The sequence below is a fragment of the Epinephelus fuscoguttatus genome, linkage group LG12, assembly GCF_011397635.1.
Source record: "Epinephelus fuscoguttatus linkage group LG12, E.fuscoguttatus.final_Chr_v1".
Lineage (NCBI taxonomy): Eukaryota > Metazoa > Chordata > Actinopteri > Perciformes > Serranidae > Epinephelus > Epinephelus fuscoguttatus.
Window position 1 is genome coordinate 43,092,187 of NC_064763.1, and position 23,997 is coordinate 43,116,183.

A 23,997-nucleotide genomic window follows, 5' to 3' on the forward strand; every position below is an offset into this window, starting at 1 on the left:
CGAGATTTAATGACTCCACAACCTCCTAATCTGACACACAGAGACTGTTGGAACAGACAAAAATATTGTGTATTCTGAACCCAGCATAACATAAGGAAAGACTGCAGGAATAAACATTTTCTTTAATTATTTTATACATTTATTAAGCAAATAAATAAAACCAAAGTTCTACAGATGCTTGGAAATAGATCTAAAAGCTTCTACACAGAAGCCACAAACAGAAACATATTAATTTTCTCACTATAAAAACGTATAACATTGTGACCGAGTACGTTCACTTTCTGCTAGCTTTATCGCAGCTTGTTTTTCTCACATGAACACAGCAGCTAACAGTGAGGTGGAGCTGAACAAGCAGATGCCGCCATTTTGAGCCTAGTTAAAGAAGAAAACAGCACTTTCATTGAGACTTTTACAACATGTGATAAGTCCCTAGCTGGCGGAGGCAGGGTGTGACTTGTGGATGCTGACTTTCTTGCGGGTGTTGTCGCTGCAGCGCTCCATGATGAGCTCCGCACTGGGCCGGGGGGGGATGACCGGAGCCTCCTTCTTCAGCTCGCCCTCCGAACTGGAGCCAGACGTCTCGGGAATGTTGCCTGTTTGAGACAGATGATCAGTTATTAGTTTATACGTGTGTAACTAAGTACTCAAGTACTGTACATAGGTATAAATTCAATGTACTTATACTTCACTTGAATATACAACACATTCTCACTAAGTGTGGTTACATGATGGCTTCTCATTCTGAATGAAATAAATCTGAATGAAATCATTCTGAATGAAAGTCTTTCCAGGTAGTTTACATGAGAAATATTCATTCTGAATGAGGGTTTACACAGAAATCAGTTTAATCATCTTTAATCGGGTCTGCACAAGGTTTGGGGCAGGGTTTCTGATTGGATAGGGGGCGGGGCGGATGTTACATGTTTACCAGAAGAAAACACTGTAGTCCTCGCTCCGGATAACAAGATGCTTGACGACGCCATTCTTAGTGCCTTTTTCGGGCTTGTTTTGCTTATATTCTTGAAGCAGCAGTACGACAACAACCTTGTTCTGCTAATGCTTCGTCTGTTGAGGAGGAGAAGGGAGGTAGAAGGTCGAAGAAGGGAGGTAGAAGACCGTGCTGTGGCGAATGGAAACCGGTGAGTGCAACGAGTCCGACTGCTCTATCTCAGCCCGTTGCTATGTGCGCTATATACGTCATGGCGCCAGAAGGGCAAGGAAACGAGCATGTGCAGAAAGACCGGAATGAACTTAAAGAGGAATGAGTGTATACAAGTGCGAGAAATTCTTTCGTTCGGGTTCTGAAAAGGAATATTCCAGCCCTGTAGGGTTGGGTCGGTTTGAGAAAAAAAAACAGTCCAGTTTTTGTAAAAAACAGCATTAAGTCGGTAATACCGGATTTTTGCCGCTTGGGGGCGCAATTGACTCATTTAAAATAAAAAACGACCTTAGGACAACAGAGTGACAGTAACAAGTTGTTTCTATTATTCCTTACAAATAAATTTTGCAGCTTACTCAGTCAGTGCAAACAAGGGTTGTCTCCTTTGTCTGGCTCAAAGCCAAAGTGTTTCCATAGTGGTGCATTCTTTGATTTCGTCGAGACTAAATTGTCCGCCCTTATCGACTCCCCGTCACTATTAAACAAACTCCAGGCTACAGTAGAGGCGCAAGCGCACTCGCACCTCCTAGCTCAGTCCCCGCCCCACCCCCCTCTCTCTCCTGCTTGCTGTGCGCTTGGTGAAGAGGCAGACACAGGTGCTCACAGACTCGGGCTTACTATAAGCGGAGCGGACTACGTGTAAAAATGTCCGTGAAAAATCCCTGCGATGTGAAAAATACATGCCGAACAGTCTTTGGTGTGACACTGGTGTGCAGAGCGAAGTCTGCGCAGTCGTGCTTTGTGCGCACAGGGCTTGCGGACGTCCACTTTTACCGGGCGGACTTCCGCAGCGTCCGCTCCGCGTACGTTGTGCCCGAGTATGCGGTCCGGTCGGTCTCAAAAAATAAAACCTGGTCCAAGACGGAGTACCGGACCGAATTGGTATTACTGAGAACTGACCCAACCCTACAGCCCTGTGCACCCGATTAGATTTTCTTTCGGGTTGGCTGTTTTCATTCGGGTTGAGGTGTTTACAAGGAGCATTTCTATTCAGGTAGGGCTTCCAACCCGAATGCAAAAGGAATACATGGCTCGATGTAAACGCACGTACTGTGACCTCGTCACATGTCCACATTTGGTCATGGACTTTCGGTCCGGCTGCGTATCATGCCGATGTTAAAGGACGCCTTTTTTCATTGGTTTCTGACACCAGAAGTCACTGCCCAAGCACCGGATTTCGACGACTTCAGAGTGAGACCGGGCTCAATTATAGTACTTTTTATTCCACTACATTTGCTCGATAGCTTTTAGTTACTTTTCAGATTACGATTTTTCATACCCTTCCTGTCCAGTGAAAACCATGTATCTCCAGATTCGTTATTTAAAATATGAATGGGTGAAGTGTTCCATTATGCGTTGAGAAAAGTTTCCTACTTCTTAAAGATCTTTACAAATTAAATGTCAACATAACTGTAAACATGTCAGTGTAAACATGTCGTCATTACCCTGGTTCTTCCTCTCTGTCAGCGGTGACTTTGTGGCATTCTTGGAGTTCCCTTTGGGCTCTGCGAGGCGGCTGCCCTTCTGCTGGAGGTATCGGCGGCTGTTCCTGCGGTAGGTGTCCTGGCTGAGCCGATTGCGAGCCTTGTTGTGGATGCTCTTGGCGTTTCGGATGGTGGACCTGAGACACAGGAATGACACACAGAGTTGTAGAGGTGAGCAGAGGAGGTGGGTGTTGACTTTCGTCTGTCCCCTTTTCGTGAACTCCATATCTGAAGAATTTTTCCAGATTTGGCACAAACGTCCAAGGACTTTTTACTACTTTTTATACATAAAGTACATTTTCTTGATTAAACTTTTACTACGGTCACATTGTTAATGCAGGACAGTTACTTGTAACAAAATATTTAAAGTGTGGTCGTAGGATCTTAATACTTCCACCTATAGATGAATACAAACTGGTTGTCTACCAGAACACATGCTTAAAGAAACAACCAAATATATAATAGTTAACCTCATACATGTCATATATCATTTGCTCTTCATCAAATTAAAAACATAATGTGATGAAGTCACAGATAATGTAGGTTTTTAACGTCTTTACACAAACTTCTCTCTCATGAAATATTAAATGTGTAGTGAGAGAAACAGATGAATCGATGTCGGTGTGCAGCAGAGAGTGAAATTAAAACCTGTGGTGAAAGAGAGTGAACTTCCCTTTAATCTGAAGTGACTCAATACAGCAGCAGAGTGTCCAAACAGGAACTCTGTGTCAACGTCTGCGAGTATCAGGTCATCACACAGGAACAGTCACACTTTAAATTGTATCTTTTACAGTAACACAGGTGGACTGATCCATGTATTGTTATATATATTATACTGTAATTATTATTTACTACATATTATACTACACCACACAGTATCACATGTGATATTCAGTGTTATTGAACTACACTTTGTTGTGCTACAATCTACAGTAAAAATATGAAACAATAATATAAATAAATGTGTGTTACTGTGTTCATGACTGTAAAGTTGCAGCTGGTGGAGCTCATTGTGATTATTTTATATACTGCTGCGTACTTTGATATATATTTTATATTATTAACAAATAAATGTGAAGTAGAGGTATCATGTGGAGAAAATGGAAACACAAAAGTACAAGTACATCAAAATCATATGTCAGTACAGAACATGTGCATGTGTTTAGCGACAAAACAACATATGAATCATCTTGTTTTTAGTCTCTGACGTACCTGCGAGGTGGAGGTCTCTGTCCCTGCAGGTTCACCTTCTCTGCCTCATATCTCTCTCTCTTGCCGGCCTTCTGCAGGAACATGGAGGGGAAATAACCGGTCTCGTCTCCTTTCCTGTTCAAAACAGCATTTACACCGACACAATGACGTCTCCAGATCAGCCCACCAGTGTTTCTTTTTCAGAATAACTCAAGGGTCAGCAGTGTGGCTGCACAGGTAGCGTACCTGACGACCCACCAGCCGTCCAGCAGCCTGTGAATGACCGACACGGTTTCACCGAGCTGCAAAGAGATCTCGTCCTCCTGCTCCGCCTTGTAGGCTTTGATGGTGACGTGCAGCTCTCCTGCAGGGACACGACACTGCTGTTAAAAAGACTGAAAGACTATTATATAATTCAGAAAACAGTGTCAGCAGCTTGCCTTCATAGTTTGGCTCAGCGTCCTCGGCCTCCTCGGGTCCATCCAGAGGCTCCAGGTAGGACGCAGGAACCCAGCCTCGTTTAGACTCACACTGACAGAACCACCAACCTGGACACAACAGCAGGAACACAGCAGCTCAGAGCCTGGACTCATTTATTACAGCTCAAGGGAAACTGTCAGCATCTTTACTAGGGATGTTCCTGGCGAATAATTTCCCTGTCGACTAGACGAAAATTTTAATTAAAACAAGTCGACTAACCAATTTATTGTTAAGTATTTGAAACACTGTCCCAAAAAATGTTGTGTGCATTAAGAGCCCTTTGAAGTACGGTGGCCTAGAGAGGTCACAGCACACACACATTAAGAAAACACCCCACATTCACTGATTTCACAACACATACGCTGCAAATACTCGCAACCAGGGGTGGAAGTAACGAATTACAAATACTCACGTTACTGTAATTAAGTATATTTTTTGGGTACTTTTTTTCAAGTGTGTAATTTTATTCATACTTGAGTACAATTTACACCATGTAATCTACTTTTAAAATCATAAGTCGCTACTGAGTACGCCCACAATTTGAATTAATATTCAAACCTTTCATCTGCATCTTCGTAGCCAATAAGGCTGTCCGATCACGACCGTGCCAATTAATCTATGACATAAGGAAAGGACAACTCCGCTGCAGCAGGCACAGGTGCGTGGCGGTAACATACCTATACAGCTACAATTCTTCGAAATGTTTTAGCTTAATATTTGGACACCCACCGTCATTACAATAAATTAAGTCTGTAGTCATTTAATACTCACAGGCCTACATTCAGCAGGCCTATATTTGGTGCTAGAGTGACGCTATGTCATATGAAACATTAACCATGAAAATTAACCATGTCATGTTAGCTTGTCGGTAAGGGGGGGGGTAAATAGTGCTCCAAATTTAGGCTAACGTTTAGCATGGAAAACAGGGCACGAGCAAGGAGTCCCTTGTTCTCTTACTTCAAGATACCTGAATGAAGATGTTTTCGTATGATAAGCGTGACCCCTTTACAGACACATCCACTTCACTCTAATCCCTTGCAGTTTTCTGCAAAATCCACGTGGTTATTTTGCGTGCGGTATTTGTAATTTCGCCAATTCTATTTTATTATTCCTGCATATTGGGGTCCTTATTTACAGTTGGATAAATTGGGGCTGACTGGAAAGCTGTGACTCTTGTGGAGTCAGTGAGCCCCTTGTATTCATGTGTGTGCCATGTGTTTACACTCTTGCCTCATAATAGGCATATCATTGCAGTAATTTCACTGTATATGGTGAGCTGTTTTGATATTTTATACAGGTGAATCGAATCGAATGCCTGCTATTGACGACACAATAAAACATCCATCGGTTAAAAGTAATTAATACTCTGAGTAGTTTTTGAGAAGAGTACTTTGTACTTTTACTTAAGTATTTTTTAAACACCAGTACTTTTACTTGTAATTGAGTACAATTTAAGCAATGTAACAGTACTTGTACTTGAGTACAAATTTTCAGTACTCTTTCCACCTCTGCTCACAACACAAGCAAATAAGAAAACGCTGCTAATGCTCACAACACAAGCACGAAGCTGAACGCTCCGCAAAAAAGAAAACACACACCAAATTGAAGACGACAATGGAAATGTTTCCAGGGGGACTGTAATCAGTGACGAACTTACTGGTTGTTGACATTTCCAGACTTTCCTCGAGACGCTGGTCAGAAGTTTAACATTTGTTTTAGGTGGAAGACAAGTAAGTGTAAATAACTTGATCCTCTATAATGTTAGCATTAATAAACACTTAGCTGTTGGAGCACATCAACGTGGCATCGATTCTGGTCCGAGCATCTAAGTTGTTTCTGGTGGCCAACTGTACTGTACGTACAAATCTGAGTGACATTGACTTCACTTAAGCATGTTCATGCCTCTGTGCCGACGTGACCATAACCAGACACTGTGACCATGTTTCTGTCTCATTTCGTGAAGGCAATATCTCAAGGAGGCCAGGAGGGAATTTGCTCAGATTTGGCACAAACATCCACTTGGATTTAAAAATGAACTGATTTGAATTTGGTGGTCGAAAGTCACAACTTGGCTCGGACTCAAAAATTCATACACTAAATAGGATAAAAATGTCATCTTGAGGGAGCTTTTGCAAATTTGGCACCAACGTTAATTGGACTTAATGATAAGCTGTTTATATTTTGGTGATAAACAGTCAATGTGACCTTGTATCTGTCTCATTCTGTTCAAATTTGGTACAAATACCACTTGGACTCATGAATGAACACATTGGAATTTTGTGGTCAAAGGTCGCTCGACCACACAAAATATGTTTTTGTCCATAACTGAAGAATTCATTCACTAATTCTGACCAAACTTGACACAAATGTCTAACAGGATAAATTAATGAAGGTCAAAAGGTCAAAGGTCATCTTGACTGTGACATCATCATGTTTTAACGTCATATCTCAGGAACAGAAGGGGAGACATTTGGTCAGATACTGAATTGGTGACTCTAATCTTGAAACTGTGCTGATTGTATAGATCTTCTGTGTGTGAAGCATCCATGTTTTCACTGACATGGATGGAGACTGTCAGAGACACTGGACTGGTGGGCGGAGTCATACAACCACAGGGTGGACTGGTGGGCGGAGTCATACAACCACAGAGTGGACTGCTGGGAGGAGTCATACAACCACAGGATGGACTGGTGGGCGGAGTCATACAGCCACAGGGTGGGCTGGTGGGTGGAGTCATACAACCACAGGGTGGACTGGTGGGAGGAGTCATACAACCACAGGGCGGACTGGTGGGTGGAGTCATACAACCACAGTGTGGACTGGTGGGCGGAGTCATACAACCACAGTGTGGACTGGTGGGAGGAGTCATACAACCACAGGGCGGACTGGTGGGAGGAGTCATACAACCACAGGGCGGACTGGTGGGTGGAGTCATACAGCCACAGGGTGGACTGGTGGGCGGAGTCATACAACCACAGAGTGGACTGGTGGGAGGAGTCATACAGCCACAGGGTGGACTGGTGGGCGGAGTCATACAACCACAGGGTGGACTGGTGGGCGGAGTCATACAACCACAGGGTGGACTGGTGGGTGGAGTCATACAGCCACAGGGTGGACTGGTGGGCGGAGTCATACAACCACAGAGTGGACTGGTGGGTGGAGTCATACAACCACAGTGTGGACTGCTGGGAGGAGTCATACAACCACAGGGTGGACTGGTGGGTGGAGTCATACAGCCACAGGGTGGACTGGGGGCGGAGTCATACAACCACAGGGTGGACTGGTGGGCGGAGTCATATAACCACAGGGTGGGCTGGTGGGCGGAGTCATACAACCACAGGGTGGCAGTTTTAGTTTTTCAAGCCACCTGAACCTGACACAACCCTGCCTGTCTCTTTGCCTGTGATTTTCTAGCTCCACTCCTGCCGTCCTGTGGACTTCATACATCTTCTGTTCGGATTTCCTACCCTTGGCTTTAGACGTATTGGATTTAAACTTGTCTCACCGTTCTGGTTTTTCTCAACGATTTCCACCAGGTCTCCAGTGTGCAGATCGATCTCATGTTTGGACGTCTTGGCAAAGTCTGCGACCACTCTGTAGGTGTCCAGTATGATGGGGCCGGAAATCTCTGAGAGGTAAAACACATGATTATGTCTTTTAATGCCAGGAAACACCTTCACAACATTTACTGGTAAATAACATAAAAATGAAGCCAGCAGCCGGAGTTAAAGTCGAGCCCTGTAGGCTACAACTGACAGTATCAGAGAAATGTACTCTCACAAAATATATATACAATACAAAACATTAACCTGTATGTTTAAACAATAATAAAAACAAAGAACATGCAAAGGAAAGACCTTTAGAAGCTGATCAGCCATCATTTTGTTCAGTATTCAGTTAGAGGCAGATTTTCCTTTTACAAAATGTTTTTAACAATCAAAAGTTTAATTTAATTAAATGATAAATAAAGAAAGTCATAATTAAATAAACATAAATAGAAAGAAACAGTAGAGATACAGAAGTTTCAGCTAACATGCTTTTTCAGCACAATGATTGAATATTACAAACACTGAACAGTGTTTCGTGTCTCCATCTGCTGGTGGGCAGAAAGTGGCTATATCAATACAAGTTATTGGCCAAATGAGTTGTTTTAAATCTGCATATCGGACAGTGGCAAAAAAAATCCAATATTGTGCATCCCTAGTGCATGGCAAACAAAATACTGAATAGCTCCATTAACTTGAAGTTAAACCGGGTAGTTGTACCTGTGCGCTCAGCTCATAGGTGGGAGCTCAGACTCAAAGTACTTTGATTATATTTTGATTCAGTTTGACACAAGGTGCAGAGTACTGTAAAAGCTACTGTGAGCTTTTATTTATAAGTTTTTATAGTGAAAGGAGCCATTCAGAAGCACACTGGTGTCATTATTTTCCATCAGTCGGCTGTGGCAGCTTGACTACGTTGAAGGGACGAAATAGCAACACGCAATTGACGTGATTTTGAAAAATAAGGCTCAATGTTCGGACCTTAATTGTATCGCAATTAATACGTTAACTGAAAACCCAATGAAAATATACCATTTTTAAATAACCTCGGAAAAGACGGAGACAGACAGAAAAGTTTAGTAAAGATTTAATGAAGCAATTTAAAATGACTCTTACCAGATGCGTTGCCTCTGGCCAACTCTCTGGACACCACGAACGTCTCGTTTCTTTTCAGTCTGAGGAGGAAATGATCGTTATCAATCTGTCGGGTTACAGATCGTCTGTTTGATTGATTTACTGACACAACTTCAGGTCTGACACATCAGCTCTAACAGAAGTGTGCGTGATATACTGACGTGTTTGGGGCCGGTGGGTTTTCGTCCTCGGGTCGAACCTTGAGGAAGCTGCAGAGGTGTTTGCAGCGGGAGATGTGAGGCGGCAGATTGATCAATGAGTGGAAGTATTCGGCCAAGGTGATCTGCCTGGTTTCTGGGGACTTCTGGCTGTACAGCCATCGCGGCGCTGAGGACACAAACACAACCAAACATGACCACATCAGTCACACGTTAAATTAAAATGTTCCCACGAAGATCTCTGGGTTTTTATGCATCCACCCTGGTGACTGCCTGTGATCGGAGGAGTGATGTGTCCGGGTTGTCCTTCTGTCTGTCTGTCTGTCACATTCTTGTGAATGTGATATCTTCCATGCCTCCATGCCGGCGATAGCCAGAACCAGACACTGTGACCTTGTGTCGTTTCATTTTGTGAATGTGATGTCTCAAGAAGGCGTGGAGGGAATTTCCTCAGATTTGGCACAAGCATCTACTTGGAGTCAAGAATGAACTGATTAGAATTTGGTGGTCAAAGGGCAAGGTTACTGTGACCTTGCGTTCGCCTCAGTTTGTGAACACAATATTTTAAGAGCTCCTTTGAAAAAAAATTCCATATTTGGCACAAACACTTGGACACTCAAATGACCTGATTAGAATTTGGGGGCAAAGGTCAAGGTCACCGTGACCTCACAAAACATGTTTTTGGCTGCAACTTAGGAATTTGTGCGCTAATTACGACAAAATTTCACACAAATGTCTAATAAGATAAAAAAATGAAGTGATGACATTTTATCGAGGATGGTCCCTGTCAGTGTTATATTATTAAAAATAAATCATATTGTTGGAATATTATGATGTAAGCAGACATTTTAATGTTGCAGCTGGTGAAGGTAAATCACATTTAAACTTCTTCATATCCTGTTGGATGGTTTAATCTGAGGCACAGTGTCATGTTTTATAACTTCATCACATTTTGTTCATAAAATCTTAACCTGTAACTGCAGCTGTCCACACACATAGTAAAGAGTAAAAAGTACAATATATGCTTCTGAAATCTGCTGGAGCAGAAGCACACAGGAGCATAAAAATTGAAATACTCAAGTAAAAGTATGTCAAAGTTGTACTTGAGTACTCAGTTACTTTTTGCAGCTGCATTCAACAGGTAGTTATTTCCAGATCAGTGAAGTTAGGCTGCTGTTGCATCAGGATTTGGGTTTTATTGTTGCTTCACTTTCTCTACATTGCAACAAGTTCTGTTTTGTAATTAAAGTTTCACAAGAGGAGTACGTGCAGATCTGAGTTCTGTTTTCATGAGAAAAGCAGAGGAAACACCTGAACAGGAACAGAAAACAGACCTGCTTAGTGTCAGCGGTTCTTTATGACACCTGACCGTCAGAAAAAAAAAGTTAAATTAAGAAGCTGCAACTCCTCAGACGGACACAGGAGTCACAGAGTCCATAATGAGCTGTCAGTAGTTAGTTTCACTTCTTCTGATATTGGTTCTTAATTGTGAAAATGGCCAGATGTGTTTATTCGTTTCTCTATGAGAGTGAGAGGAGAAGATGGATGTCAGTCTAACCTCTGTGTGTCAGTGTTGGAGCTGGAGTCAGGATGTGGTTAGCCTAGCTTAGCATAAAGACTGGAAGCAGCTTGCCAAAAGCTCTGAAACAAACCCACCAAAGCTCACTAATGAGCATGTTGTACTGTGTTTGTTTCACCTTTCACCAAACATTTTATATCCTTTACATAAAGTGGAGGTGTATATTTCCCCCTGCTTCCAGTCTTTATGCTAAACTAGGCTAACCACATCCTGACCTCAGCTCCATTCATATTGAGAATGAACCGCTGCACCTCCCAGAACCTTTTGGACAGATTCATATATAATTTACTGTGAATATTTGTGATCCCCAGAGACTGTTGGCATGCTGTTAACAAACCAGCCTCCCTGGGGAAGTTTATTCCAGCGCAGGGAAGGAGGCTTGTTGAACCTCAGATTCAGGAGGAGCGATGTGGATTCTGTCCTGGTCGTGGATCAGTGGACCAGCTCTTTACCCTCGCAGGGCTGCTGGAGGGATCGTGGGAGTTTAGTCTCCATGTGTTTTGAGGACTTGAAAGCTTATGACAGCATCCCACAGGGAGTCTTGTGGGGGCCACTACGGGCGTACAGGGTACAGGGGTAGCTACTATGAACTATTTGGTCCCTCGAGGTGCAGCCAGTTTGAGGACCTTAGAGTTGCGTCTCTCTTCCTACCTCGAGTGAGTTGCAGAGTGTCTGAGAAATCGGCCATAGAGATGTCTGCCTGTCTGGATCTAGATGACCCTCATCTTAGATCATGACACGGCTACTCAGGATAATCCACAGACCTTGTTGTGAGCAGTTTCATCTAGAAACTATTTTCTCTCTTCCGAACTACACCTGCCAACCGTATCACTGCAAAGAAGGAGGCGTGCATCTACTCATGAGGCCTTTCCCATTTCCTGATGTTTCTGTTCCTGATACACTGCTGTATCTTTTATGGAAATCTTTACGGTAATCAGCATATAAAAAAGGTGTCACACACATTTGAGAGCAAGAATATGTACATATAACATTGGTCCACAGGGGGCGCCACAGCGATCGGTCGCATTTTAGCCATTTTGAAGCATTTTTCTGTTGTTATAGCGCCACCCAGTTGCCAATTAGAGTTAAATTTCTCCAGTCACCTTGAGGCGTCCTGTTCTACATATCTACCAAGTTTAGTAAAAATCCATATGGTAGGCCTAGATAAGAAATGAGCTCTCTAGCGCCCCCATTTTGTTTGATGGGGTCAATAATGGAGGGGTCCCCTCAGATTATGTGTGCTCATATGCCTACAAAGTTGCGTGGTGATGGGTGAAACCCTTGAGATGTTCTACACCTTTATGTGATGAGCCACGCCCTCCGCAACATTCATTGCCTTATAGAAGCTCAGTTTTAGGAAGTTTTCCAACTTTTGCCAAGAGGGAACTTTAGATATTGCTCCCTAGATTATGTTCACCCAGTTTCATGCAGATCGCTCAAACTTCCTAGGAAGAGATCCATTTGAAGTGTTTTTCAAAAAATTCAAAATGGTGGAAAATCTATATAAGCGGAAGTTATGGGTTCTTGAGGCAAATGTGTTCCTCATGAGGAGAGGCATCTCTGTGCAAAGTTTCATGTCTCTACCACATACGGGGCATGAGATATGCCCATTCAAAGTTTGACATTTCAATGGGTTGCTATAGCGCCCCCCTTTGGCCAATTGATGTAATATTGCTTCATTGGCATCCTCCCATGACCCTCTACCACTGTGCCAAATTTCACATGGATTGACCAAGTCAGTGAGGAGAAAAACCTGGAACACACACACACACACACACACAGTTTTCATTATTATGTAATAAGATATATATACTGTGTGTGTATATATATGTGTGTGTGTGTGTGTGTGTGTGTGTGTGTGAGTCTGAGTCTATTTAAATAGATTGAGGCCTAAGGCTCTATACTGTGAACATGCTGTACAGGCCTGTTAGTGACGTGCCGATTGGCTCTAACTCCGCCCACCTGAATATTTACTCCGATTTAAAGACGAGCACCTGCATAATCGTTGTACTCCGTCCTCTACAGGCCCTGTGCGCTGTGTTGCCTCTTACATTATGTATTGTATTGATGTATAAGTGTTTAAGTGTTTTATTTAACGATCAGAGAGGCTGCTTCCAGTCGTAAATCTTTCCATGTGCACAGCAAAACTCTTAATGGAGACATTATTATTGTTTTATCTGAAGTTCTTCTGTTTTGGTGAAATGAAAATGGAAACAGGTCGAAACAGGTCGGCCGATTTATTATTTAACCCAAAAGCTGTGCTTGAAACTCTTCAGCTTTAAACTTGATGCAGAAAATTTAAACGTCAGACTCAAGATCTGCATTTAATGTCCCAGAATGAAGGAGATGTGGAAAGTTTTCAAAATGAAATGAATTTTACTGAGTGAATATTATGTGTGATTAGCGTCTTTTAGACAGACAGACCAGAGAACAGTGAGAGCAACAACGACCTCGTGAATAAAACAAAACAATGATACTCGTTTTCAGCCTCACTGATGGACTGAAGGTTTCTGTGTAGATTAAATAGAAATAAAAAATGAAAGCGACATGATGCAGACAGTAATTGTGACTGTGATTGCACAGCTTCATTCGGCGGCGTTTATGTAACGTTCGGTCACAGAATTAAAACGACTGTCCATCTGTTTCTATGGTTACAGCTCAACATGTTGGACAAAGTGCGTTTATAACGTTTTCCCTCAGCTGACAGTCTGTATCGCTCGTATATTGACACTGACTAAAGAGTGATGCTACTCAAAGAAGCGATTAAAACTTGGAACATAACCGGGTCCAGGTTAGGGTCTGCAGCATGGGTTACCATGGTGATCTACCCAGGTTTAAAGAGAGCCACCTTCGTAGGACATAAAACTGACTTCAGGCTCAACATATCTCGCTAAGAGACTAATCTTGCTTTGTGGTTCAGCCCTCAGGTGAGAGGAAATATGTGTTTTTGTTTTGGGGGTGAACTGTCCTTTTAAACACCTGAGCTGAATCTAATCTGCTGTGTCTGTTTGACGTTTCCTCTGCCGCCACGCTCACGACAAACTTTACATTTTTAGCTCCACCACTAGTCAGAAAGACAACCATTTTGTTCTGTCCAGTAACTTCACTCTGGAGTGTTTTGGAGTTTCTTTATCAGGCTTTTGTTTTTGTCTTCTAGTGTTTTCTGTGGAGGGTGAATAGGCACACTCTCCTCTCCCCCAGCTACTCTCTCCTGCGGGGTCCCGCAAGGTTCAGTCCTAGGTCCCATTCTTTTCTCCATCTACATGCTCCCCCTCGATCAAATCATTCAAAAATATGACATCTCTTTCCACTGCTATGCTGATGACACCCAGCTCTATCTTCCCCTCAAACCAAACGACCAATCCAAACTCACCAACATCTTCAACTGCATCAGTGAAATAAAGTCCTGGATGGCAGTAAACTTCCTTCAGCTAAATGAAGCTAAATCCAAAATCATTGTCTCTGGCCCCTCTGACAACATCAACCTGATATCCAACAGTCTTGGCAACCTGTCCACTCTTATCAAACCTCACGTCAAAAACCTCGGTGTCATTTTCAATTCTGCACTCAAGTTTGATAAACAGGTCAACTCAGTAGTCAAAGCCACCATCGCAAAAATCGGCTAACCTCGGGCTTTCACTGTTCCACGCACTCATTTTAAACTCAGGGGTGACCGTGCCTTTGCGGTCGCAGCCCCCAGACTCTGGAACAGCACCCCCCCCTCTGTCAGACTTGCCCCCTCCATCGACTCTTTAAATCAAGGCTAAAAACGTTCCTGTTTACTAAAGCTTTAGAGTCCTCCTGATGTTGCCTATGTGTTTATTTGTGCCTTGATCTATGTTTATTATTTTACTTCACTTGTATCTCTTTGAATCAATCAATCAATCAATTTTATTTATACAGCCCAATATCACAAATCACAATTTGCCTCACAGGGCTTTACAGCATACGACATCCCTCTGTCCTTATGACCCTCACAGCTGATCAGGAAAAACTCCCCAAAAAACCCTTTAACGGGGAAAAAAAACGGTAGAATCATTTTTAACTGTAGGTACAGCACTTTGGTCAACTTGGGCTGTTTTTAAATGTGCTTTATAAATAAATTTGACTTGAATACAAAGTGTCAGACCGTATTCATCTTTTTTACTTTTATTAAAGTGCCAAAAACTCAAAAATCTGACAATGATTTGAGTGTCTGTAGCGTCGTTCTCAGCTGCTTCAACAAATAGAAAAAGAGAAGTAGATTCACCCACATGAGCTGCAACAGCCACAGGTGCTTCCTCACTGAACATGACGCCACACAGAGAGGTTTTTGTTTATAACTAAAAACATCTTTAAAATGTTTCATGTGCTTCACATTTATCTGTCGCCTGTGATCAGACGAGTCATTAATAGTGTTATAGTTTGTCCTTCACACTCTGCAGCTTCTCAAGTCAACTAACTCATCAACTAAGCAGAATGACATCCTACAAAACCAACATGCAAATGTAACACAGTCTGTAACACACGAGCTGCTGAAGTGTAGTGAGGAGTATAGTTGTCACCTGGTAGTGACGGGATGATTCTGTCCTTCTTCTCTATCTGACCGGCCTCGATGGGAAACATCTCCTTCAGAGATTTCTGCAACCAAAACATGAAACTTTTCTGAACAGATTCAAGAGCTGCATTTTATGTTGGCACAAATCAGCAGAGTTTTTATTCTGTAGTGCAGAAGAAGCTCACGTGGAAGGTGTAGATCTCAGGATACGTCCTGTAGATCAGCTTCTCAGAGAGGTCACTCCATTTCACCATCAGCATGTACACCTGCACAGGTTACATCACACTTTAGCACAACATCTACTATCTTCAAAGAGTCTTGAGTCCATTCTAAACTCTGACTCGGCTCTCCTGGTTATTTCAGAAAGAAGCTCTCTACATTCGTAGATTTAAAGCAGCAGAATCTGCAGAGTAAATATTTGAAGCCTTACGTAGTGCTGACTCGGGAACGAACGTTTCTCGAAGCCCAGCAGCTCCACGTGCCTGACGTAGGTCCCGTCCATACTGATGCTCAGCCGACTGACAACTGAGATGAAAAACAACAGACATGAGGCTTATATATGGTGTGTGTGTGTGTGTGTGTGTGTGTGTGTGCAGTATGTCATCACAACCCGCAAGAGTTAGTTCCTCTTTACATGTCGACGAAAGTCATTAAACTTCATGACAGAGAAAGAGAAAGAAGGAAATACTTCTGCTTTGGAATAATATTGAGAGTAATATTTAAATCGATTAAGAGCAGCAGCAGCAAAAACAAGTAAAAGTCACAAAGAGTTCAGTGTTTCCCTCTGAAATAAGAAGAAGAAGAAGAAGAAGAAGAAAAAGAAGAAAAAGTGAGAAGTGGCAAAAAAATAGAAACACTCAAGTCAGGCAGCGTCTAATAATAATTTTCATTCTAGATGAATCTGTTGATTATTTCCTTTTGTCTGAGAACAGGAGGGACGACGGTGGGTTCAGTCACAGTGAACTTCAGTCTTGTGCATATTTCAGTTTTTCTCTCTTTCACTTCAATTAAAGTCCGTTTCCTGTTTCAGCTCTCAGTAGCCTCAGTCGCTAATTTTATATCTTGTACATCTGTGAGCATGTTATCTAAAGCTACACGCCTCGTGTTTCTGCGCTCTTGGTGCCTGGTGTTTATGAGATAAGATGAGGTAAGGTAAGATTAGGTAAGATTAGGTAAGGTAAGGTGAGGTAAGGTAAGATTAGGTAAGATAAGGTAAGAGAAGATAAGATAAATGATGATGCCACACCAGGGAAATTCACGTTACAGCAGATCAAATAGCACAGAGAGAACAGCAGAGTCAAATGGTGATAGAATACTTATAGAATAAGATAAGATAAAATACTACATTTAGACACAACTACACACTCAATACTATTTACACTTTAGACACCTTTCACTAACGCACATATGGAAACAAGAATGTGTACGTGAATATATGTGTGGGTATATATTGACCTGCACGGGATCATTTGTCGGAGCGCTCTGAACTCCATCTCAGAGGGCCCCATGTCATCTCAGCTTTTTTCCCCTTTGTCCAGTGGGATGATTTGGGAGGCGGGGCTTCTGTGGTGGTCATAACGAGTTGGTAAACAATGGAGGAGAAATTGGTGGTAGCTGTTGTTAGATACTCAGAGCTTTACGCCGTCACCCTCTGCCTGTCCATTTCAGTAACTAGATACTCATTACTATGAAAATAAGTAGGTTGTTGTTTCCACATTAAACAGTAGACAGATTACACATTAAGGAAACAACAAAAAAGTGTTTTTTTACCTGAGGTATTCATTTAAAACAAATAAAGGTGCCACTGTGTTTACTTCAGTCCACTGCAACAACACCACATTCAGAGTGACACTGGGGAACCTCCTGGTACTCCCAGTATGTCAGCATCTGTCTCTGACCTCAAAAGCAGGAAACAGTCACATTAGCAGAAATCCTGCAAGTGAAGAAATTCCCCTTCAGGATGTTTCTCAACAGTCCAGCAGGGGAACCACCATGTTGCTCCCGCACTGACTGCGTCCTCCACAAACACACATCTTTCATTTCTGTAGCGACCGCTGTGTGTGTCACTGCTGTGGGCTCTCAGGGGGGCTTTCAGCTCATCCCGTGATTTCTAAAACTTTTTGCGAACAGACAAAGAGGAACAAACACAGTGTGAAAAGAAACACAAACAAACCCACATGAACGAACTTCCTCCACTGAAGGAAAAAGATTTCAGTTTGTTTTTAGATTTGTTTTCACTTCAGACAAAGTCTCATGGCTCACTGCTGCTGAGGAAAATACAGATATTAAATAGCTAAAGAAATATCATCATATCTGATACTCAAATATATGAAATCATCTGTGTGTGTTTCAGTGAAGGTTTTATAGGTTTTTATATTTAGAGAAAGCAGATGATCTGTTCCCCATGAGACATCCAGAGTCACATGCAGCTGATGAGCCACATGTTACTTCATCCAGAGCCTGCTGTGTGTATTTGTGTCTGTTATTGACAGAGCATCGAGTAACACTTTGATTTACAGGACTTTAAATGCCTCGTCGTTTCCCAGAAAAACATGTGGTGTGATGTCATCATAGATAGATAGATACATTACTGACAAGTTCCAATCCACTTTTTTTATATAGCACATTTTAAAAACACAGGGTTACCAAAGTGCTGCACAACAAATTTAAAAAACAGAGTAAATAAATAAAAACAAGTATTCAAAACAATGAAAATACCTAAAAACAGAAAAATAACCAACCAGTGATTCAATCGCAATACAAAACAGAGAGAGACAAAAACAAAAACAGAGACCGAGACAAAACAGAGATCACACAAACTCTCATGATGGATTAAAAGCCAGGGAATACAGGTACGTTTTTAAGAAGGACTTAAAAGTTTCCAGGGTAGGGGCCATTTTGACGTGGGAGGGTAGCTCATTCCATAATTTCGGAGCTACCACAGAAAAAGCACGGTCACCCCAAGTTTATTGTCTTGATTTTGGGACAATGAGCTGCAAAAGATCAGCGGACCTCAATACCCTGGAGGGGGTGTAGATGTGAATGAGGTCCGTGATATACTCAGGCGCCAGCCCATTTAACGACTTAAAAACGAACAACAAGATCTTAAAATTAATTCTAAAGTTAAAGTACCACGATATAAATACTGTCACTTGAAGGAAGTGTTCCTTGTCCAAAATTACTGTAAATAAAAGTACACAAGTATTTACAACAAAATGTAGTTAAAGTACAGAAACATTGGAACTCTGACATGTTCTCCCTGTGTCAGCGTGGGTTTCCTCCAGGTGCTCCGACATGTTCTCCCTGTGTCAGCGTGGGTTTCCTCCAGGTGCTCCCACATGTTCTCCCTGTGTCAGCGTGGGTTTCCTCCAGGTGCTCCCACATGTTCTCCCTGTGTCAGCGTGGGTTTCCTCCAGGTGCTCCCACATGTTCTCCCTGTGTCAGTGTGGGTTTCCTCCAGGTGCTCCGACATGTTCTCCCTGTGTCAGCGTGGGTTTCCTCCAGGTGCTCCCACATGTTCTCCCTGTGTCAGTGTGGGTTTCCTCCAGGTGCTCCCACATGTTCTCCCTGTGTCAGTGTGGGTTTCCTCCAGGTGCTCTGACATGTTCTCCCTGTGTCAGCGTGGGTTTCCTCCAGGTGCTCTGACATGTTCTCCCTGTGTCAGCGTGGGTTTCCTCCAGGTGCTCCCACATGTTCTCCCTGTGTCAGTGTGGGTTTCCTCCAGGTGCTCCCACATGTTCTCCCTGTGTCAGTGTGGGTTTCCTCCAGGTGCTCTGACATGTTCTCCCTGTGTCAGCGTGGGTTTCCTCCAGGTGCTCTGACATGTTCTCCCTGTGTCAGCGTGGGTTTCCTCCAGGTGCTCCCACATGTTCTCCGCGTGTCAGCGTGGGTTTCCTCCAGGTGCTCTGACATGTTCTCCGCGTGTCAGCGTGGGTTTCCTCCAGGTGCTCCCACATGTTCTCCCTGTGTCAGCGTGGGTTTCCTTCAGGTGCTCTGACATGTTCTCGTCATGTCAGCGTGGGTTTCCTCCAGGTGCTCCAACATGTTCTCGTCATGTCAGTGTGGGTTTCCTCCGGGTGCTCTGACATGTTCTCCCTGTGTCAGCGTGGGTTTCCTCCAGGTGCTCCCACATGTTCTTCCCGTTTCAGCGTGGGTTTCCTCCAGGTGCTCTGACATGTTCTCCCTGTGTCAGCGTGGGTTTCCTCCAGGTGCTCCCACATGTTCTCCCCGTGTCAGCATGGGTTTCCTCCAGGTGCTCCCACATGTTCTCCCCGTGTCAGCGTGGGTTTCCTCCAGGTGCTCCCACATGTTCTCCCCGTGTCAGTGTGGGTTTCCTCCAGGTGCTCTGACATGTTCTCCCTGTGTCAGCGTGGGTTTCCTCCAGGTGCTCCCACATGTTCTCCCTGTGTCAGCGTGGGTTTCCTCCAGGTGCTCTGACATGTTCTCCCCATGTCAGCGTGGGTTTCCTCCAGGTGCTCTGACATGTTCTCCCTGTGTCAGCGTGGGTTTCCTCCAGGTGCTCTGACATGTTCTCCCTGTGTCAGTGTGGGTTTCCTCCAGGTGCTCCCACATGTTCTCCCCGTGTCAGCGTGGGTTTCCTCCAGGTGCTCTGACATGTTCTCCCTGTGTCAGCGTGGGTTTCCTCCAGGTGCTCTGACATGTTCTCCCCATGTCAGCGTGGGTTTCCTCCAGGTGCTCTGACATGTTCTCCCCGTGTCAGCGTGGGTTTCCTCCAGGTGCTCTGACATGTTCTCCCCGTGTCAGTGTGGGTTTCCTCCAGGTGCTCCCACATGTTCTCCCCGTGTCAGCGTGGGTTTCCTCCAGGTGCTCTGACATGTTCTCCCTGTGTCAGCGTGGGTTTCCTCCAGGTGCTCCCACATGTTCTCCCCGTGTCAGCGTGGGTTTCCTCCAGGTGCTCTGACATGTTCTCCCTGTGTCAGCGTGGGTTTCCTCCAGGTGCTCTGACATGTTCTCCCCGTGTCAGCATGGGTTTCCTCCAGGTGCTCCCACATGTTCTCCCCGTGTCAGCGTGGGTTTCCTCCAGGTGCTCCGACATGTTCTCCCTGTGTCAGCGTGGGTTTCCTCCAGGTGCTCTGACATGTTCTCTCTCTCTCTCTCTCTCTCTCTCAGGTCTACACTTGATCACATTAATTATTGATTATTTCACTAAAAATCACCAGAATGAACAGTTACTACTTTCTATTCTGAGTCTTAAATACATTTTCCAGCTAATATGTTTACCAGAGTCAAATAATATTCACAAATGACTTTAAGTTTTATTTCTGCATTACAGTATTTTTGCTGTAGATATGTATTACATGTTTCCCATCATTCCTCGTTCATATTCTGTTGGAAAACGTGGGTGTTCATCATATATTTCATGAAATACGTCACAATATTTAGACGTGCAAGTTTCCGTAGTGTAGTGGTTATCACGTTCGCCTCACACGCGAAAGGTCCCCGGTTCGAAACCGGGCGGAAACATTATTTTCTTGGTTCTAGATCGTGTTGATGTTCATACAGACACACTCTGCCTGCTGACACTCAGTGGTTTCTGTATTCAGTGATTAACATGAGTTTCAGCTCTTATTCCCTGGATGTTCCTGAATGCAGCATTTAACAGAGTGTGTGTAGTGCTGCAGTCATCACCTGATCCTCACAGGTGTAAAGTCCCCGGATCAAAACCAGCCGGAAACACTTGTAGATCATGTTAATGTTCAGACACAGAGCGGATGTGTCGGCTGACCGACACTTGCTCCTGTGGTCATTTATTTAAATAGTTTGTTAGTGTTTTTGCTGATTGTTCGTGAATGCAGCTGTTACGTAGTTTCCGTAGTGTAGTGGTTATCACGTTCGCCTAACACGCGAAAGGTCCCCGGTTCGAAACCGGGCGGAAACAGTGTTTTCCCCCCCGCTCGCTGTGATTAAAGTTCACATTTTACAACTTATTAAATCAGCAAACTGAGATTCGTACGTTAATTAAACGCAGCCCGCTGATGATTTTGTGTTTATATCGGTTAAATGTCCGCTGAATGAGACGTAGCCTGTGAAAGCTGATTTTCTGATGCGTCCCTGAACGCGTCCTGTGGGGGGAGTTTACATGTGTAGCTGCTGTTTGGCGGCGTGCAGCTGCAGCTCGTGACCAGTTCTGCTTTCAAACACCTTAGCACACATGACCGCAGACTTCACCCACCTGTCCACCCACTGGAGGGACCGCTCAGTGCCCCGGTGCCCGGTAAGTGTTCACGTTTAACCGCTCCGTGCAGATGAAACGCGTCTGTTCCGCCTGCTGGGCTGCAGCCTGCCGCTAGCATCCCCTCTGAGAGGAGGCTAACATGTTAGCATCACCGTCAGCACGTGCTCAGGACGTTCACCTGTAATACACAACACCACCGTCACCACATGTTCACGAGCTCCACGCACAGTCCCGCAGGAATCACACGAACCGGACTGTTGGAGACTTTTTAAGAGAAGTTGTGTTTGCACGTGTCGGCCATTTTGCTGCGTTCAGGTCCCGTCGGTAAGAAGCAGATCGTGATTATTATTGGTTCTTCTTTATTTGACAAAAATGACAAAAACAAGGCTTGAATAAGAACAGACACAAACAGGTAAATAAAGAAGTTCCATAAGTTTAACACAATTAAAAGTTAAAAGTGTTAACAGGGTCACGTGTAAAGGTTCACAGGTTCACAGGTTCACGGGTCAGCGTCAACAGTAAAAGTGCAGTGATATTTTGGGCTTCATGTAGTGAAAGTATTGGCAGTAGAAGTACACAAATACTCTGCGCTCTGTACAAAATATAACAGTAAAAGTATTCTCAGCTTCATGTAGTCAAAGCACAAGCAGGAAAAGTACACAAGTATTTTATATACATGCAGTTAGTCAAGTCGGCTTCATTCATACAGCAGGGAGGCAAGAGTTTAAAAAGGAAAAGGTAAAATTAATAACTAAATGACTTAAAGTCGCCATTAAAAATAACATAAAAGATTAAAATGATTTAAATTGAGTTTAAAAATAAACAGCAGTAAAAGTACTCAAGTTCTGTGAGCGCTATGTGATCAAAGTGTTAGTTGTACACAAGTACTCTCAGCTCTATATTTATATTATATATTTATATTTTATTTAAGGTTCTCCTGTTTGTGTACAAAGCCCTTTATGGTCTGACCCCGTCCTACATCTCAGACCTCCTGACCCCTTATTCTACGCCCAGGTCCCTCAGGTCAGCTGACCTGGGGCCCCTGGGGCTCCTGGCTGTCCCACACTCCAGACTTAAGCTCAGGGTGATCGTGTCTTTGCTGTGTCTGCCCCCACACTGTGGAACAGCCTCTCCCTCCCAACCAGATGTGCCCCCTTCACTGACTCTGTAAGTCCAGGCTCCAAACCTCCTGTTATTCATCAGCGTCTGAGTCGCCCTGACGTGGTCCTCCCTGATGCTGCCTGTGTGTGTCTCTGACTGTGTGAGCTGTGTACCTGACAGCTGTGTTGCCTCTCGTGTGTGAGTTTAGCAGTTTGTTCCTTTTGTACAGCACTTTGGTGACGTGAGTAGTTTTTAAATGTGCTTTATATAGACATCTGTGTTGAGTTGAAATATATAAAGTATTACAAGCTTCATGAAGTTAAAGTATCTGCAGTAAAGATACACAACTATTATAAACCCAAGACGCTGTCTGTCTGTCTCTGTCTGTCTGTCTGTCCGTCCTCCCACAGTTGAGCGTAGTGTTGATGTTTGACTGACATCTAGTGGTGAAGACTGTGTACTACACTGTGGTGATGATGATGATGATGATGATGATGATGACTGACCCATTGAACATTGATTATTTCCTCTGTTTAGATGCATTAAAATCTAAATAAATACAGTCAGTGTGACAGAAACACATCTGTCTCTGTCTTGGAGCTCTGCAGTTTAACTCAGTGAAATATTCAGGCCTAAAATAAGATGCTTTCCATGGCTGTGTGGTGAATGTTCCAAAAAGATGTTGCTGTGTTTCCTGTCGGGAAAGTCGTTGCTTTTTACCAAGAAATGTGTGTGTTACACAACATTAAGACAATACAGAATAAAAACTGAAATGGCTCCAGAGACGAAGCAGAGCAGAGGACAGACGTGGAGTTGATTTTAAAATGACTACCTCTAAAAAATAAGTCCTGTGATCATTTGCTATAATAATCACACTGAATATTACAAAAGTAGCTGCAAGTGTTTTTTTATAGTTCTCTTCTTTCGTTTTATTTAATTAGTTTCAAAACATGGACTCCAGTAATGTTGAGTGAATATTGTAGCTCTCAACAATGTGACTGTACAACGTGTCAGCTCATCTTCTGTAAACATTACATGTTAATACATTCAGCACATATTGTCTGCATTTACACACTGCACATTCTTATGTCAATACAGAGCGTTTCTCCAGACTGCAGTGCTATTAGCACATTTGATGACGCGTGATGCGACGACTTCCAGTTGGGAAAATCGTGGCACTTTTGAAAAATTGCAAGCCTCCTGCAAATATTGGACTTCCCGGTCTTTCTTTGAATTTGTGTTAATTATTGCGATCACAAGAAAGTGATTCTCTGGAGGGACTGATTATCGCTCTGATGTCGTCTGGGCTCTTGTTCCAGATATTATCAATCAACTACTTTTATTGGTACTCTTATTGATTTTTCTTCACTTTTTAAATAAGTGCTTTTTAGAAAATGAAGTAATTTAATAGTAATAAATTCAGAACAACATAA

At 43.3% G+C, this 23,997-nt stretch overlaps 2 protein-coding genes and 2 non-coding genes across 5 annotated transcripts in view; 3 read left to right on the plus strand and 1 right to left on the minus strand.

The window, feature by feature from the left end:
* The window catches only part of LOC125898743 (uncharacterized), a 233,730-nt gene that overhangs the window by 203,302 nt on the left and 6,431 nt on the right, over positions 1 to 23,997 (plus strand). The window contains exons 4-6 of one of the 2 annotated variants that reach the window (XM_049592669.1): positions 18,552 to 19,079; positions 19,740 to 20,223; positions 20,268 to 20,355. The gene's annotated coding sequence lies outside the window, so the exon portion shown is untranslated. Of the gene's footprint in view, positions 1 to 18,551; positions 19,080 to 19,739; positions 20,224 to 20,267; positions 20,356 to 21,062; positions 21,503 to 23,997 lie in introns of those variants that run through there. The other variant, XM_049592670.1, reaches the window with a different exon arrangement.
* ncf1 (neutrophil cytosolic factor 1) lies at positions 117 to 15,792 on the minus strand. Its single transcript, XM_049592706.1, has 11 exons — positions 15,698 to 15,792; positions 15,453 to 15,533; positions 15,275 to 15,350; positions 9,155 to 9,320; positions 8,976 to 9,034; positions 7,820 to 7,942; positions 4,275 to 4,382; positions 4,081 to 4,198; positions 3,856 to 3,969; positions 2,605 to 2,780; positions 117 to 593 (listed from the first exon to the last, which is right to left on the minus strand). The coding sequence occupies exons 1-11, from the start codon at positions 15,767 to 15,769 to the stop codon at positions 430 to 432; spliced, it is 1,257 nt and encodes a 418-aa protein (XP_049448663.1). The 5' UTR covers positions 15,770 to 15,792; the 3' UTR covers positions 117 to 429.
* trnav-cac (transfer RNA valine (anticodon CAC)) lies at positions 20,679 to 20,751 on the plus strand. The gene has a single exon. It is a non-coding gene; the product is annotated as a tRNA-Val (tRNA).
* trnav-aac (transfer RNA valine (anticodon AAC)) lies at positions 21,094 to 21,166 on the plus strand. The gene has a single exon. It is a non-coding gene; the product is annotated as a tRNA-Val (tRNA).